At 45.7% G+C, this 18,855-nt stretch overlaps 1 protein-coding gene across 1 annotated transcript in view; it reads right to left on the bottom strand.

Annotated features, from left to right (window-relative positions):
• Positions 1–18,855, bottom strand: part of Slc22a15 (solute carrier family 22 member 15) — a 66,103-nt gene that overhangs the window by 15,439 nt on the left and 31,809 nt on the right. Inside the window, exons 5-8 of the mRNA XM_032897618.1 lie at positions 14,573–14,702; positions 11,024–11,239; positions 9,035–9,175; positions 6,455–6,540 (exon numbers count right to left, since the gene is read on the bottom strand). Of these exons, the coding sequence (XP_032753509.1) occupies positions 6,455–6,540; positions 9,035–9,175; positions 11,024–11,239; positions 14,573–14,702 (573 nt within the window). The remainder of the gene's footprint in view (positions 1–6,454; positions 6,541–9,034; positions 9,176–11,023; positions 11,240–14,572; positions 14,703–18,855) is intronic.

Here is an 18,855-nt window from a genome sequence, read left to right as displayed (position 1 = left end):
CCNNAGGAACCCAGAGGCNTTGTGCAGTTTCCTCTTGGGTCAGGGATGTGGGCAGGGGTGGGCAGTGTTGGTGGTCTCTTCCGCTCTGCAGCCTCAGGAGTGCCCACCCGACCAGGCAGTAAGGTATCTCTCCACGGGTTCTGGGAGCAGAGAGCTGCTGCGGGCCGGGATCCGCATGGACAATGGGACTTCCAGTAAACACAGGGCGTGCCTGGTCCTAGAGGGATTCTGCCTCTGTTGTCCCGATTCCACCCGGCAGGTCACTTGCAGCAGATAAGTTAGTCTTACCTGTGGCCCCGAGGCTCGAGTTCGCTCGCGGGGTTCTGCCCACGGGCTCTCCGCGGTGGCAGCCGGAATTTCTTATTTACATGTTTTATAGTACCCAGGAGCAAAGCCATTGGTGCTCGCAGTTCTCTGTGGGATGTTTCTAACCTCACACTCAGCTGCTCTCCAGCGAAGGGCCGCTTGCTTTCACATAAGCTTTCTTGGTTTGCTTCTCTGCAGACTGGACCTAAATTGGATTTCCTAGCGTAGGAATATTCTTGATGTTTTCTCATTAATTGCCACAGCTCCTTCAGTGATGGCCCCATTCTCATTTCTGATATTTGTGATCCATTATCTCCTTATATTTTATTAGTTTAGAGGTTTATTCATTTTAACTGGTCCTAAACAAAAAGATTTTGGTTTCCTTGGTTTTCTCTATAGTTTTTCTGTTTTCATTCCTTGCTTTTTTCTCTCTTATATTTATCACTTTATTCTTCTGCTTGCCTTCTGTTTCACTGGCGTTCATTTTTTAGAGTTTATCTTCTAGAGACAGCATTGAGATTACCAATCTGTTCTCTTGAGTGTTGACAATTATATAAATGTTCAAATTAAGCTTTATAAAAGTTTCTACATGAGTTTTGATGTTATATATTTATGTTTTAACCAAAATATCTTGTAACTTCCCGTGTTATTTGATCTGTGCGTCTTTAAAAGAGTGTTGTTTAGTATTTAAATGTTTAGGATTTTTTCCAGATACCTTTTATTATTGATTTCTAGTTTAATTTCGTTCTGGTCAACCTCGACCAGCAAGGAAGACATGACCAGAGGAGATCTTCTTCAAGCAGTTTTACTCAGGAACGTTGATAAAATCTTCTGACCCCCGGGGAACCCCCGGAGCACACTTAAATAGCTAGGGCTGGCCACTCTTATCAAGCCACATGGGTCATGCAGATAGGCTGTCACTATGCGGAAGCTAGCAGGCCAGGCAGGCATAGCCAAATAAGGACTTGTTTACTACAAGGAGCGCTCACCATTGGGAGGGTGGAAGGCAGAAACCAGCGCCATCTTTGAGGCTCGGCACGTTGCAGCTCCCTACATACGTGGGCTCATGGGACACAGTTATACTAGCTCCTTGGACTTGTCTGCTTAAACCCACAGAGCATAGCCACGGTAGCTGCTTGGATATTCGTCCACTCAGGCACATGGGCCACTGTTGCAGCCGCTGCTTGGATGTCCTGGCTTTCTGGTCCCATCACTCGTGGACCTCGGGGTTGTTTCTGCTGAATTCTCTCCTTGTGAGGAGGATTTCTCCTCCTTATATGGAAGCCTGGAAATTCTGACTGAAAGCTCTGCGTGACTGTTCCCTGGTGAGGTGGGGGGCGGGCTCCCTTAGTGACTTTGCTCTATGGTGCAGTTCAGTTACTCAGAATCAGTTGATCATGAAGTGTTTGTGTTGAGCATTTTGGCAAATGGCTTTTCACTTAGGCTTCTTCTCTAATGGTTAATGCCCAGCTAAAGGATGCACAAAGGACCATGGCCCTGGGTTCCATTGATGGATCTACTTGCTACTGTCTGATCATTTCCTCTACTCCTATTTGATGGTCCTTTCTACTTCTGTTTTATTGTCCTCCCTACTCCTGTCTGGTGATCCTCCCTTCTCCTGTCTGGTGGTGCTACCAGTTCAAATTCACAATCTTCCCTACTCTTGTCTACTGGTCCTCCTCAGCTCTACTCATGGTCTTTCCCACTCATATCTACTGATTCTACCCAGTCTGATCTCATGAGTCCTCCCCACTGTTGCCTGACAGTCTTCCCCATTCACGTCACTCCATCGGACTCTGGTCTAGTAGTTTCCTTCTGTCCTCACGAGTACCCTCCCTTGCATGCACAGAGCCTGGAGGATCTTTCTGGAGATCTCTGGAGTCTTCCTCTGTGTGTTTTACTCCTCTCAATATTGTTTCCCAGCAACATTTAGCCCCTTTAATATCTATTTCTTCTAGCCACCTTAGTATCCATTTCTCAATGTTTTTGCCTTAGCAACTTGTAGCCATGCTCAATATCTAGTTCTTTGATTCTTTGATTGACCCTGCACAAAGACGCTCCTGGAGCCTGCCTTTGTTTAGTGTCCTTATCTTGGGGTCATTGCCCTATGCAGCCTGTTGTCTAGTGGATAAATATGAACATTTTAATGTATATTTTGTTAGTTTTTAAAATATAGGTTTTATATTTTAAAGTGGGGAGATGGCTGCCGTCTTACGATCATGGCTGAAGGCCTAATCACTTGTCAGTTCTCCTGTGGCACTGTTGCTCATTATTTTTGGATCACTAAGTTCCCTCATGAGATTTTAAGCTGTCTGAGGCCAGGGAGCGGACCTTGTATTCATAGGTGCTGGAGAAGCCGGGGCAGAGATGGGCAGACGGCTCTGAGGGAGGAGATGTGACGTGCGGCCACTCCAGGCAGTCAGTGCGCACGATCTCCATCCTCACTGTGGCTGGTACGGCACATGGTCACATCTTCCAGAGAGGACACAGCCGCCATGAGCCTCCTCTGCAGGTCAGGGCCACCCTAAAGTCAGTCTTTTAAGCCCACCAGTCTGCCACTGGAGAGTTAAGAACTGGCTGTGATCACACAGTGTTGTTCATGCTCAGACACCACGGCTTCCCCGTTTGCAATCACGGGCTGTGCTGTGAGTCAGGGGTGGAACTCCAACCCCTCACTCTAAAGCTGGACATGCTAGCTGACCAGCCTGAATTTTAGTTTCCGTATGTGGTGACGCGTAATGACCTTCTGTATGTGGAGAGAATCCAGCACTTAGTCAACACTCCACACGGCAATTTATATTGTAAGATTAATTAGAACCCTCCTCTGAGCAAGAATACGAACCAAGTAAAATGCCTGCTGACCAGTCTGTTTCAAAAAATGAGTAAGTGGCCCTGTTAACATTCCTTGAGGAGAACACGGGGAGGCTAACCAGGAAGGAAGCTTCTCTCTATTAGTGTTGAAAGTTTTTGGATTTTGGAACACTTCAGGTTTCAGCTTTTTGGATTAGGGATATTCCACTTATAATTATAAATCACAGGCTGTGAGATACCACACATCTGGTTTTTATCTTGTTTTCTGGAGATATATTGTCACAGTATTCACAAATGCCCCAGAAACTGAGAACCACAACCATAGGCAGATGCTAAAAGGAAGCCATGGGTAAAGGGCACCTGAGTTGGCAGAAAGGGGAGAGTGCAGGTGTGGAACGCTTGGTGGAGGAAAGCAGGGAGATGAGCAGGAGCACGGTGGAGAAATGAGCAGGAGCACAGTATCGTAATAAGCAGGAGCACGGTGGAGAAATGAGCAGGAGCACAGTAGGGAAATGAGCAGAAGCACGGTGGAGAAATGAGCAGGAGCACGGCGGAGAATTGAATGGTCTTCAAACTCACATGAGCTGCTAATAGAAACTGCGAAGTCTCTTTCTTAACACACACCTATCAGGACTTTCATAACCTATAGCTTGAAAAGGGCAGATTGAAAAGAAACCAAGTAAAACATCTTAAAGGGTCAATATGAATAGTTTAAAGAATTTCTTTTACTTTCAAAGAGGATTCCAGAAAGAAGAAGGGTTATGTACAAAAAATAGGCCATCTGTTCTCTGTCGTTAGTGATGAATCAAAGGGGGAAATGGGCTCAGCCGCAGTGGAAGAGGATCATTCTAGCAGTCATGGTTGTGAAAACCAGACATCATTTACTAAGGGTCATCACAGAATTTCTTCCCTAGGAAATTTTTGCAATTTGTCAGGCTGTCCACTTTTCTAAGCATAACTGCCGTGGTATATTTATTCCCCAAGGCTGTGGAAAACAGTGCTCCACTGTGTCTTGAGCGTGTTCATCGAGGGGCACAATCTGCAGAGGGTCCCAGCAGCTCTGAGGACAAATGGGGATAGAGAGGGCTGGCTGATCTGGTCAGGAGATCGCTCACGTGTGTTCATCTTGGGTTTTGTTTTGTTGTTTATAGTAGAGTCAATGTTAAGGAAAAGTCATGTGCAGAGTCCTAGGGGTGGGCTACCTGGATGTGCAAGGAAGCAAGAGGGAAAAAAGATATCCCTTGGCCCTGCCTTCCATAGGGAGATGAGGCACAGAAAAGGTTTATGGCATAGTCAAAGCTTTGCTCTCTGAGGTGAGGCATAAATACGACAGTCATGGTAGAAAACTGCATCTCCAAAGTTGTCTGCACAAAGCACGCTCTGCTGAGCATAAAGCTACCACAGTTAGAAGCCCGTTATCTCTTGCCTTAGACAAACAAAACGAGAATGCTGGCACTGGTATAGGATAAGAAATGGGCAAGCATCCTGAATTCTCTAGTTTCCATGAGTTGATAAAAATCCCTGCCCGGCTGTGGTGCAATCCCAGCCTAAATCGCTGTTGAACAGACAATCGGTGTGTGATCTGCTCATGGCACGGAACTTCAGGTGGTGACCGACAGAGAAGCGGTACACCTCAGGGTCAGGAAGTGAGTCTGGGCCTCCTGAAGGCTCTGGATAAGACCCCAGAACAACTGAACTCAAGGAGCAGCAGTTTAGCAGAGGGGTGCTTAACATGCAGGCTGCTCTGGGAAATGACCATTTCATGCTTCCCGGAAGCTACCAGACTATCTCCATGATTCTCAGAGCACGAGAGCCATACGGCAGCGATCGAAATCCCCAAACTCAGCGCAGGGTGTTATTAGCTGGTGTACCCTGGTAGCAAAGCTGGTAGGACCCGCCTCACTGAACATGTCTCTGTGCTGGAACAGTCACATCTCCAATGTGCAGGTACCACAAAAGGAGCACAAAAACAAAAACAAGCAAGCAAACAAAAAAGCTTAGAAAGCTGCAAATACCTATGTATCTACAGATTTTCTTCCTCTTTTGTTATTGAAACAGTGTCTTGCTGTGTAGCACAGGCCTGCCTTCAACTTGCTACACAGCTCAGGTCAGCCTTACTGTTGGGATCTTACTGCTTCCACCTCCTATGTGCTGGAATTTCGAGCACACACTGCTATATCCAGCTTCACAGAATTCCTACATAGCTAACATTAATCGGATGGCAAAGAGACATTTATTTCTAGTAGGGTCTCATGTATCTGACCTCAGATTTGTAATATAGCCAAGGATGTCCTTCAACTTCTAATCTTCCTGCCTTCATCTCCAGCATTCTGGGATTACAGATTTGCCACCATGCTCAGATTTTATGTGGTCCAGGGATTGAACCTAGAGCTTTGTGCAGTCTACACAAGTGGTCTACCAGCTAAGCTACAGTCCCACTCCAAATATCTTTGAAGCTGTATTATTTAGTAAAGCTACAGAATTATAAAAGTACCAAAGCTTCCTACAAACACACTTTATTTGAAGTGGGTGAGCATGTGTGTGTATATGTGTGTTGTGAGTGTATGTGTGTGTGTGTGTGTGTGTATGTGTGTGTGTGAGTATGTGTGTGTGAGTGTGAATGTGTGTATGTGTGAGCGTGTGTGTGTGTGTGTGTGTGTGTGTGTGTGTGTGTGTGCACCACAGCATGTGTGGAAGTAAAAGAACAACTTGTAGGAGCTGTTCTCACCTCCATCATGTAAGTACTTGTGATCAAACTCAGGTTGAAGGCTTTGTGGCTAGGGCCTTTACCAGCTGAGTCATCTCAGCATCCCTAAGTCATGCTTTAAATTGACCAAGAGCATAACCATTGTTATGGACAGTGAGTGTTACTCTTATGGTGTTGCTGTTGTTATTATTATTAACCCTGGGGGACTCATGTGGAGACATTTAGGGGTTCCTAAGCTACCTCTGAGAACCAGTGTCTGACCTCCTGTCTCCAGACTGGCCAGAGCATTCAGTTTCATTTGCAGCTTGGAAGGACTGTTTTTCAGTGCAGAATGGGCCTTGGCCTTCCCATTATCAAGTAAACAACTCTAACGTCACCAGTGCTGCATCCCAGACACCCCAGATGGTAGCTTAATAGCCTGAAAGAATTAATAGCACACCTCTGAGCACATTATTCACCAGGAGAATAGTTCAGGCAATGCGAAGAGTCTGGCCCATTATAGCCCGCACAGTTGCTAAGTGATGTGCAATCATAGAAATGACGCCTGGCATATGGTAATCCTTTTACTGTATTGAGATTCATTGTAATAAAGTGCTGTTCAGAACCCTCGTGGAAATTTGAAAGGCATACCTTTTTTTTCTGGAAGAAACATCACAATAAGACAGGCCAGTCCTCCAAGGCACAGAAACGCCGCTAGTGTCCGCTTCCGACCAAACCTAGACAATGGGAGGAAATAACATGTCTCTCTAACGAATTTTATAAAGCCAACTTCCCTCTCCTGCAACTTTCCTACTTAAATGTTCTCAATTTAATTTTTTTTGAGTGGGTGGCAAACATAGCTGGTCAGGAGACAGATCGGGATATAAACAAGTATGAAAGGGGATCCACTGGAAGGCAGGATCAGATCCTGTACACAGGGGACGAATCATTGTATTTCAGAAGGTGCAGCATGGCAGGACTGTTTTAAATGTGTGCCACCTATTACCTCACTCAATCCGGATAACACATGTGTAGGCATGTGCGGTTACACTCTCCGTCTTTTAGAGACTCAATCTAACCAAGAGAACAGAGTCCTCTAGTTTGTTTTAGTCTCTGGTTACCCGATTCTTACGATGTTAAAAAAAATTAAATACAAGGTTTGTTGGGGCTTTTTTGTTTGTTTGTTTTTGTCTCAAACCTTTGGACATATAAACAGGAAAAGAAAATCCTTGCTAGTGGTTTCAATTAGAGTAAAATGTACTGTATGCTTCAATTTTCAATTAAGAGGACCAGGCTTAAGAGGTCAATGTCACAAAGAGGTGACATTGATCTCCACTCTCAAGCAACAGGCCAGCAACAAGCCAGCAACAGGCCAGCAACAGGCCAGGGCCTCTGCTAGGAACTTCAGTATCTACGTGTAATTCTGATAATTTGTCAGGGTAAGACTAAGGTTTTAGGCTAAGTACAAATGGAAGCTTAGTGGGGGAACTTGCTGAAGTCAGAAAGGTAGCAATGTGGCTCAGACTAGAAGGAAACCCAGGTCTGCTTGGTCCCAAAGGCACTGAACTTCTCCCCTGCAGATTGCAGCCTGGCCTTGAGGCAGTAGCTGCTGGAAAACAGGAAAGGTCTGGCATCTTCTTGACAGCTGTCTTCCAGGTTATTTTTAACAGGTAGCATGCAATGGCTTTTGAGTGGCATCGACCATGATAGGCAAGCCTGGGGCATAGGCTACCCTCACAAAAGCTTCCTGGTGATGCTGGAAGTGGCCATCAGAGGCACACACAGGAGCCTGTAGCTGCAAAGAGGAGGACCTGCCCTCCCAGGGATGCTGCTGAGTGTGCTGGCTGGCCTGCTTCTGGGACCATGGTGAGAGGGAGAGATGGGCACCAGCAGAGGACTCAGGCCAGTCATCTGCAACGCTCTCTGGGAGGACAGCCTCCAACTGAGCAGAGACCTGCATTTGGCTCTCAGCTGAAGCACACTGTCAGGAGGGCAGGTAAGTCAGGGGTGGGGCTATAATGGGGGTTGCAGCTCATGGCCCGATGCTTTCGATAGCTTTTCCCTTCAGCTCACTAGTCCACCTCTTTTTTCAACGTTGACCCTTCTACTTTTATTGGATTATTTTTTTTATTTACATTTCAAATGGTATCCCCTTTCCCGGTTTCCTCTCAAGAAACCCACTATTGCATCCCTCCCCCCTGCTTCTGTGAGGGTGCTCCCCCTCCCGCCCACCCACTCCCTCCCACCTCCCCACCCTGACATTCCCCTACACTGGGACATCCAGCCTTGACAGGACCAAGACTAGCCCACCTCTTACTCAGCAGTGTTTTACTCTTTGCTTTTTAAAAACAGAAATAAACAAGCGCCTGGGAGAGGTTGGCCCGGCACCTGGCATTTGTCTGCTGGCCCTTCTCCTCATCTCTTCACATACATATTTTCCTCGGCACTCTAGATAGCACTGTTTCTCTGACTTCTGGCTATAATTTGAAAGCATGGCATTCTCTCTGTCTCCCCTCTGCCCAGATCCAGCCTGCCTGCCCCATTATTTTTCTTTCAATCTCTAATAAAATTGTCTTCGAGCTTCCTTCTAAGTCTGTTTGAAACTTCTTTCATTAACGAGGCTAAATAACCATTAAAGGACTCCTGGTTTCCTGATTAATAGTAGAGTGCTAGGCAGAGCGATAGTTTGGGTTGAAATGATAATGTCTAGACAATGAGAAATGTCACAACTCACCTGGCCCCTCAGTCATGACATAACAGAGGGGCTAAGCAGACAAAGATGCTGACCTCTATAAAATAACTCTCGGAATTTCACTCCCTTGTTCACAAGCAACAAAAGCAGGGTATACTCTGCCCCATCCTAGTAGGTCTTAGGAGGTAGGGAGTCTTTCTAGTTCTGTCAGGTTTTGTCTTAAAAGAACGTGCGAATTCTGAGTTGATGGGGTTCTATTTACATGGAGCCACCCACCACGTTGCTCATGCTACGAAGCTGCATTGACTACTCAATGACTATGACTGTAAGCCTGCGTAAGCGTTCATATACACAAAACTCAAGAACTACTACAATGAAAGGTGAGCTGAGCTGCATTTAGCCTGAGAAGAACTCTGATGGACAGTGCTGGGCATACACTGTCAGGCCATGGAGCAAAGCAATTAGGTATGTGCATACATATGGAAGACTACGTATAGTACAACACACACCTCTGTGTGTGCCTTGTCATCCATACTCACCATCTTTGGTTAATCAGGTAGATGCAGAGAGGGTAGGATGGAATCTCTATGAGGCCAGATAAAGCCAGGTTGGCATAAATGCTTCCTCCTAGGTCACCCGCACTCAAGGTAAGGCCATAGTACACCAAGCTGCACACAAACCTATATCGGAGACCAAAGGACTGAGAGGTGAGAGAAAAGTTCATAGGGCAGAAACAAATTTTTTTCCAGGAGAGATTAAACAGTACCATTCAATATACTACCCTCTGCTCCAAGTAACGAGCTTTACTCCCCCACTGAACTTCCTATCTTAATCTAAACATCTATCCTATTAAGAAACAAAAGCATAATAGGGCTTTGGGAGTGATTTATGTCTATGTATTCGATAAAGCAATGGATGTATAGTTCCTGCTTGAGAGAAGACATTGTTCCTGCCTCCTCAAGCGTTTCTGCACTGCCATGAAAACAATAGCCCTGTTCTTACTTCATTGGGTCCAGCAATCTAGGGACTATGGCCTGTGGCCTTGTGATATTACCAGAAGGGCAGAACAGAGCCTTCTATGGGGGAAATCCAACAGGTGGTGGCTAGAGAGTGGCCTGGACCCTCAGGTGGGTCATCTGCAGGCCACCAAGCCTGGCTCTCCACCCCCTCTAGAACCCTAGTCACTTCCAATCCAAGGTCTTCAGCAGTCACACAAACTACAGAGAGCAGAGTAGAGAAGAAAAGGTCAGGGTCACAGCAGAGCAGGACCTCCTGAGAAGAGCAATGGGGAGGGAGGCTCGTGAGAGACATTAACTCATTTCTGCACACCGTCATTGAGATTCACACTTAGGAAGCGCCTCCCAGCCCTGGTATTGTGCTGGACACATGCCCGTCTCTTGTGGTGGGGGATGATGTGCTCCAAATAAGACTGAAGAACTCAGAGGCACATCAGTGATTAGCAAGCTGCTATATTAAAAATCACAACACAGAATAGCTGGTTCTAACAACCTGAGCTTGGCCTTCACTGGTGTAACACAGCTAGTAAACCACAAGTTCCTACCCAAGCAATAGATTACCTGGGATTTCCAACTTCCACTAGCTGTTCATCTGCTGCACGTCACAATGGCCAATGCTTGCTAAACATTTGCTTCTATTTTGTTTTCCCTAGAAAAAGCCTGATATGTTGTGGTTGCATTGGGGTCACATGGCAAAGGGAATATTTTGCTCTTCCCTCTACCAAAACCATAGAAGTGGGCTGAGTGTCCTAGGCTATGAACGACAGGCCATGGTGGGCTATAATATCGCTCAAAGACAGAGCAGAAGAGCATTTGACCTGACATGTATAATGCCCTTCACTTCCTTCTATCATATACGCACACAAACACACATGCACATAGGCACACGTGCTCGCTTACGTGTAAGCTCTAAAGGGAGATGCTTCCTCCAAAGCAGCTGATGGACATGTGACAAGCAAACTCACAGCTGGGTAGAGCTGAGTTCCTGTGTCTCTGGTATTTGCTTCTAACCTCCAATCAGCAGTGTGGGCACTGTACTGCAGGTCTGGTTTTCAGTGGTTCTCTTAACCGCCATACCTCTAACCCTGAGTCTTTGACATTCACCATGCACTTATCATTCCCTGGGACATGAGCCCCATGGTTGTCTCTCTGAAACTCCATTCTTCAAAAGAAGCCACCTAGAATCCTGGATGCAGTTTACATTAACTCAGAAGCATTGGGAGAGGCGGCGGAATATGCTAAGCAAATATGAGGCTCAGAGTGTTAACCCTTCAGCTGCTGACTTGATGGGTAGTTGTCCAGCCCTGGGAACCTATCAGCGCCAGAGACGATATTCCCAAGAGAGCAGAGGGGTTCACACAGCAAGCACTGAGGGGAAAGAGCCTTGGTATTTTGTTTTGTTTTTGTATTTACACAGCAGCGTCACACTGACAAGGTGGCTGCAGGTAACCCTAATGAACAGGTTATCATTAGCATTCAAACGGGAGATCCCATAACACCTCTCGGAATTACCAGATGAACATCAGGATCAGAGTGTGTCCTAGGAGGACCCGGTAACGGAACAGATCCAGGAAGCTTCCTGTTTCCCTGAGGCTCCTGTTGGCCGGATGTGTTAGTGAGAACGTGCACTTGAGCTTGCGGTTCCTCCTGGCAATGAGGTACAGGGCCTCCTCCGCCTCACTCAGCCGACCCTGGGAGTACAACCAACGAGGTGATTCAGGAATGAATCTGAAAGACACGTCATTAAAGGCTGGATATGCATACAGGTGCACGTGCAGAGGAAGGAGACAGACGTCCCCTCTGTCGGTGGCTTCCCTCTCCATGGTTCACTTCCTTCACAAGCATAAAGTGACTTACTTCCCCAGTGACACATGAGAGAGAACAAAGGGGCCACTCTGGACACTGTGGTGACGGTAAACGCTGGCTCATTTTTATCGGTTGGAACTGAGCTTTTCAAACATCGGTTTCAATAAAGGTAAATAGTTTCCATTTCAGTAAGTTTCAGTAAGTGAATGGCAAATCTCCAGTACTGGAGGATGCATGTTCCTCACAAAGCCTAGGCCAGGCTCAGCTCGGGATCCCCACTAGATGTTGTTGATAGACAACACAGCAGTGGGTATAGCATAGCTTTATATTTTTCTCATCTTACTGGGTAGAACAGGCTGGCCTCAGACTTGCTCCAAAGTCCAGAATAACTCTGAACTCAAGACCCCTCATAGTGCTGGGATTTAGACTTGTTCCACCATGCCTAAACAACTAGGTTCTTAAGTTCTGGAAAAGTCTAACATTGAGATAGACTTTTTATCAAAGGGAACATTTCAAGGGTGTTTGTAACATAATGACATGGTTAGGAGGAAGCATTATTTTACGATTACACAGAAGCATGAAACGGTAGAACAGATCTTTGTCACTTCTGAATGCTCGCTGCTTCGAATCACCCAACACAGCAGCTTAGAGAGTAGGGAGGCTTTCATGTCTGTCACACCAGGCCTGCAAAGAGTAAACGGCTAACATCCAGTCACAGAGCAACGGGCATTTCCCATCACAGCCACAAGGTGTCCAACTACTCTGGGCTAGGCCAGTTCAAAAACGTAGGTACCATACAGATTTTGCTTCAACATTCTGCTTTAGGAGGCCTCCCCAAAGATGTGGAAGAATGGAAGCCTTTTAAAAATTATAGTGTGTGTGTGTGTGTGTGTGTGTGTGTGTGTTTATAGGTTGTGTTCTTAGAGGCCAGAGGAGGATGTCAGCTCCTCTAATCTATCCACTCTTTGCCTATTCCTTGAGGCATGGTCTCTCACTGAACCTGGAACTAGGCTGGTGGCCAGTAATTTTCCTTGGGTCACCGTGGCATGTGGCCACACTCAGTTTTTTAACATGGGTACGAGGATTCAACCTTAAGTCTTTAAGTTTGCAAAGCAAGCATTCTTCCCTACTGAACTGTCTTTCAAGACTGGACGCTTTCATTACTAAACACAACATCGAAATACTTTTTTAAAAAAAGTCCAATCTTATATTTTCTGCCTTAAGTCAAATTTTGATGAATGTAATAGGTTTTTTGTTTGTTTGTTTTCAAATTCCTGCTACTCCTTAGTAAGGATGGTGAGAGCAACAAGCACTACAGGATCTGGAAGCGTAGCAGACAAACGTTCTGTCAGAAACCACTGAGTGAACATTTCCACTCTATACTGGGCAAGATAATGGGTGCTGTGAGGAAAGATGTCGGGACAAAAAGGAGATTTTATAGAACTTCCCCAATGGGGACAAAGACACTCATGTACAACTCTGGACTGTCAATCAAAGTCATTTATAATGTCTTCTGAAAATCCTTTAGACACTTCCCTGTTGGCATTTAACTACTGATGTTGACTAATGTAAATAACCAAGCCAACGCTGTTCTGTTGGAAGCTGCATCTTCCAATGATCAAGCTTGACCCACTGACCCAGATGCGTGTAACAGCGCTACTATGTACACTATCTGATTGAGTCTCCATGTAAACAAAAGGAACTATTAGGGGACAGCCAACCTGCCTACGCAGAGAAAGCAGATAAGGAGAATTTAAACTGGGCAGAGTTGGAAGGAACGAGAAAGAACCAGCAGGAAGTGGATCAAAATCCTGACGTGATTTTCGGTTATTAATTTTCAGTTGTTAACGGCAGCCATGCACTCCCGGGCCTCTTTGTGTTTTTAGAATGATTAATTAGTGAAAAAACAAAACAAACAAGACCCTCCATCCATGATGCCACCAACCACACTGAAGATGACATTTGGGAATGTGGATGCTTCTAGAAGTTTTACATCCCTTTCTCTCCATTGTTCATGTCCTGCCGTCCTTTCCCAGTGAGGACAGTTCCTCATCTAGCACTAAGCAGTAACTAACTCAGACTGCAGACTCAGGGAAAACAAAAGCACACAATGGCTCACACAATGGCACTGAATTTGTTCTGCTATTGAAGGAGAGAGAAGAGCCAGGCTAGGTGTAGAGGTATGAGCTTTGTTAAATATTTCAAAAGAGAACTCATTTATTCACCAATGCGTGCATGACTACTTATTAACTCAATGTACCATATGAAGCACAGCTTTATTACTTTTAAAAATGTACAATGTGCAAACTGTAAAGTGCTATTATTTCCCTTTATAATAAAATCACCTCACTGAAGTTCATATAACTCAATCCTTTAATGATTTTTTTATTACAGTTAACTATTCTGCTGCATTTGTTTCTGCATTTAACTCTTCTTTTGTTTTCAAAAACACATAGAAGCAAATTTCAGTTCAGATCTCACCAAATCTCAACTGAGAAACAATAAACAGCTACGAAGTAACAGAGCCACTGAAATTGAGACACTGCCACGGGTCTGTCTCACTGTATGCCACAGAAGAAACCCCAGACACCATTGGATGAAGTCTTTGTTTACACAAAAGATTTTAGTCGGATACCTTAGAGAAGATACAGCTTTCATTCAACACATTAAAGCTTGCTGAAGGGGGCTGAGCTTAGTGGCTTACCACCCTAATGTGTCACTTGGGTGATTGTTTGTGGAGCCCACCCTGGCCTGGGAATTATTTTTGTATTGCTCTAAGCACTCCTGTAGACCTTGTACACTCTGTACTTGAAGACCCTGAAATGAGACTCCAGTGCAAGATGGACAGATGTCACTACATGGTCAGCACTTACACTTGGCTCCACAGTGTCAGACCTCAGTCTCGAACCTAACACATGGTGAGATCCAGCTTGAAGATCTTTAAGCTCAAGGCACCGAGTTAAAAAAAATAAGAAGAAAAAGAAAAGGAGGAAAAAGGAAAGAAATTTCCAATAGCCTGAAGGCCAGGTACTGTTTACTGAGAAATTAAACTTGAGATACCTATATTGTGAACTAATTAACTAGCATCTCTCTCTTCAAGGAGCTGGCAAAAATTGAATGTTTGCAGTTTAGCTCTTCCCAGAATTCACTGCAGGCAAGCTCCTGGAAGACGTAATGCTGCTTGCTGGCCTGCTCACATCTTCCAAGATATTCTGGTTTATGGAACAAAAATCCCAAGGAGAAAAGACTACTTACAAAGACAAGAGAAAGACTACTGTTCCCTGAAGGTTGACCAGAATGGCTAGGGTCCTCCAGGAGCGGATGAAGTATCCTAACAGGGCGTATTGTGCGATGCCAACGGCAAAGAAGAGACCGCCAATCGATCCTAAAGCAGGGAAAAGAGAATTGTCACTGGAGAGGACCACTCACGGCACCCTTTCCAAACTGACCAGTGTGCATGCCCTCCTTGTGAGACATTGGTCCTGCCCTCCTAAGTGTGAGAGGCAGAAGAGGGGGAAAGACTGCATAGCACCCAGCTTCTAATGCTATAACACCAAGAAGGGGCAGAAATCTGTGAAGACGGTGGGAGGGCAGCTGGAAGTCCGTTCCCTGTGTGGACAAGACGGAAGTTCAAGGCTTTAGTCAAGTGCTTTCTGTACTGGGTGTGGCAGTGACTTCTGTCTGCACTTGGGGCTGAGGCTGGAGATACTGTGGGGGTGACGTGGCTTTTGGGCCATGCAGTTCCTGCAGTGCTGCTCTTAATTTTCTTAAAAGGTTGAATTCTGCTTTTATTTGCTGTTCTGTGTGTCTCTGTGTGTGGGCTTGCGTGTGCCACAGTGCACTTGAGGAAGTCGGAAGACGACCTGTGGTAGCTGGTTCCTTCCTTCCACCACGTGGGTTCCATAGATCAAACTCCGATAGGCTTGTCAGAGAGGGTCTGAAGGCACGGAGCCGTCTTCCAGCCCCTGACTCTTAATCTTTGTTACAGAGGCTATTCATGAAAATAGTATCTCGAGCCCCCCGCCCCACCCCCTTTTCTCTACTCAATTTATCACCATCAGACGTATGACTCCTTACGTTTTCCTGTTTCTCACCTGCCTCTCCCAAGTAGGAACACAATCTGTTTGAAGCACGGGTTTTTGTGAAACACTAATGGAAAAACATCAGCCACAGAACTGTGACGAAGCCTGTGTTTTTTTTTTAAATAAGTGTTGAGATAAAGATTAAATGTGCCAGCTTGCCTGATGCTCTTGCAAATTCTGTACCTCTGGCACACTTTCTGTAACTGCTATTATCGTTGTGGGCAGGTTATTGAGTTTTGTTGAGAATAATCTACTGTGTGTGATGTTTTATGAAACAGGTACCATTATTAACTGCACCCTGAAGCAAGAAAGTAGCTTGCGGGTTACGGGAGGTCTCAACACAGCACGCTGGATATGACAAAGTCAGGCATGCACAGGGTCCACCGGCACTCTGAGCCCTTCCCATCTCCTTTCCCATCTCTGTGGAAAGGCAAGGTGTTTTATTGTTTTCTGGGACAGGGCTCTGTTGTGTAGCCCTGGATGTGCTGGAATTCACTCTGTAGACCAGGCTGGCCTTGTACTCACAGAGATCCGAGTTCCTCTGCTTCCCAGAAGCTGGGATTAAAGGTGCCTGGCAGGAAAGGCAGTTTTTAAATGGGCTTTGCTAGTCTTAATTTTTCTATGCTACTCTTATAAACAAATGTTTTCTTTGATGTTTGTTCATAACTTACTACTTTATGACGAAACATGATGACTTGTATATTGTTTGCCCTGGTTAAGAAAAGAGCCAAAGGGGTGTGTGTGTGTGCATGCATGTGTGTATGTGTGTGTGTGTGTGTACATGTGTATGTGCGCATGTGCATGCCTCTGTGTGTGTGTATGAGTATATGTGTATGAGTGTATGTGTGCGTTTGCATGTGTGCGTGTGCGTGTGTGTGCGCACACGTGTGCATGTGCGTGGGTTCAGCATTCTGAAAACAGGATTCAGCAAGTGAGGGAATAGACACAATATGGAGTCCCCTGGAAATTTAAGACAATCAATAGCTATTTGCAGATTCATTATAGGACATCAAATAGCCCCTGGCTGGCTTCCAACGATAAGGCTTCTTTCTCTGTCACTCAGTATTCACCTGTCACCACACAGTCAGGGGACAGTATTAGCTAGTTTCAGAGGAATCAAATCTAAACCCCGATTCTTCCAAATACTAAAAGAGTAGTTCTCAATCTGTGGGTTGTGACCCCTTTGGGAGTCAAATGACCCTTTCACAGGGGTCATGTATCAGGTATCCTGCATATTAGATATTTACAATATGATTCATAACTAGCAAAATTACAGCTAAGAAGTAGCAACAAAAACATTTTTATGGTGGAGAGGGAGTCACCAAACACTGGTCTTAAAAGGCAGTGTTCATTATTAACAGCTTCCAAAACTTAATGCTTGCTATGCAAGTGTTATATTTGTGATCTTGCTACTTTTCTCCTCACAGTGATGGGGCATCTGACAGGAATCAATTTACGGGTGGAAGGGTTTATTTTGGCCTACACTCTGAGAGGGCTGGAGTCGGTCATGGTGGAGAAACACAGCAGGGAGAGTGTGAGGCTGCTCGTTCGTGTCTGGGCGGATCAGGGAGCATTGGAGAGAAGAATGCTGGCGCTCATTCATCTCTTGTTCTTTTCTGCTTTCCTCAGTCTGCACTCTCAGCCCACAGGATGGGGCCGCCTCCTTCAGGGTGGGTCTTCCCTGTTCATCGTCTCTGGACACTTTACCTCAGGCATGCTCCAAAGCGAGCTCACTAAAGTGTTTCCTAATACAGTCAAGGGGAGTCGGAGTGAACTACCACAGCCCCCTATTTCAGTCTGGGTTTGGGTTTGTACTCTTCTCTACTTATCAGGGTCAGGGCAGGGAAGACATACGGACGCCTCTGGTTATGAGTATCCATGTCAGAAGATTTTCTGCCTTCCCTTCCTTTCTAATTCCAAGAACCTCTCAACCACACTGAACTGGAGGACTGATTCTATCTTATTACTCCTGTTGTCCAAGTTGGGACTACCAATCACGGTTCCCTTCGCTGTAAGAGTAACTCTTCCTGGACCAATCAGAACTTGCCATTTCAAGTACTATTTGGGTCTCATCTCTGACTGAGAAGGTTTTCAGACAGGATGGAGAACAGAGATGAGAAGCACCCAGCTTCCAGGTTTCAGAAGTCTCCTTGGCCTGGCTGTACTTTCGTGAGATGCTGAACGAGTGGGTTCCTTATCCATCCGCGCTCTTTAGAGTTGAGCCTTTCTCACCATCTAATGGACGTGGTGGACCAGGGAGATGATCCAAAGGTATGCTGTAGCTCGGTGGAAAATCATAGCCGAGGCTTCCAGCTTACACACCGTGATGACAGTAGCAGGCGGAGGTCCAGACAATAATGCCAGTTGTAGGAGGAAAGAAGTGTTGAGTCTGATGGGCTAATAGACGGCCACCTAAGGTCCAGCAAGAAGCCACACATACATACCTGCAAACGACAGCAGGCCCAAGGAAAAGGGCTGCAGACCTGACCTGACTCAAACCATTGAAAATGCGAGGATTCCAAGGCCATTCATCATCCCAGTCCTGGAATACCATGTGCGGTCTGCTTAATGCTTCCGTGTCTCAGGGTCTTGTGCTTTTATTCCTGTTGTTTTCCATTTATTTCTTACGCAAGTCCCTACTCAGTTAGAACCTGCCTTAATGTTGGCAGGTTAGACAATATCTAGTTCTGACTTTATTTTGTAAATGCCCCAGTCTTCAGACCCAGACCCTGAAGCCACCCTTGGGCCTGTGTCCCCATCTCTGCTGGTCCCTCTTCAGGTCGTGGCCATCAAATCTAACTCAGTTTTCCCTCCTCCCTCTCTGCTGCAGCTCCCACCTAGCCTGAACCATCACTGGGCTCACAGAGCCAACTACCCAGCTTCTTAAAAAGACCCTCAGTTTTTATTTTCTCTTCTCCACATCAATCTTTCTGGATGAGGTCCCACCGTAACTTTATGTAACATAAGCCCCGTAGCCTTCATCTGCATTTTGAATAAAAACCCAAATTGTTCATGCAGTTCACTTTGGTCCAGGCACATGTGGCCCATCCCCTCCTTATTCCTCTGTCCCTCACCCCTTCCTTTATCTTTTCCAACTGCACCACAGTAGGACCTCAGGCCTTGGTCACCATAGTAGGGCCTCAGGCCTTGGTCACCATAGTAGGACCTCAGACCTTGGTCACCATCGTAGGACCTCAGGCTTTAGTCACCACAGTAGGACCTCAGGCCTTGGTCATTTCCATTCCAACTGCAGTTATTTCGTTTACTGAATTGCATGTGCTCAGGTTTTCCTATTTATTCAAATCTTAAATCAAACACCTATCCTGAGGTTTTCTCAAACCAGCCTGTTTAACTACTCTGGAAACTACTATGTGGTCCATCACAGTGCTTAATTTTTCTCATTGTCCTTAGAATTCTCTGAAGTTGCTTATTTTCTCAGCTTCCCCTAATTAAAAG

Source organism: Rattus rattus, chromosome 3 (assembly GCF_011064425.1).
Source record: "Rattus rattus isolate New Zealand chromosome 3, Rrattus_CSIRO_v1, whole genome shotgun sequence".
NCBI lineage: Eukaryota > Metazoa > Chordata > Mammalia > Rodentia > Muridae > Rattus > Rattus rattus.
Note: the sequence above shows the minus strand (reverse complement) of the source record. Positions and strands in the feature narration are given on the sequence as shown.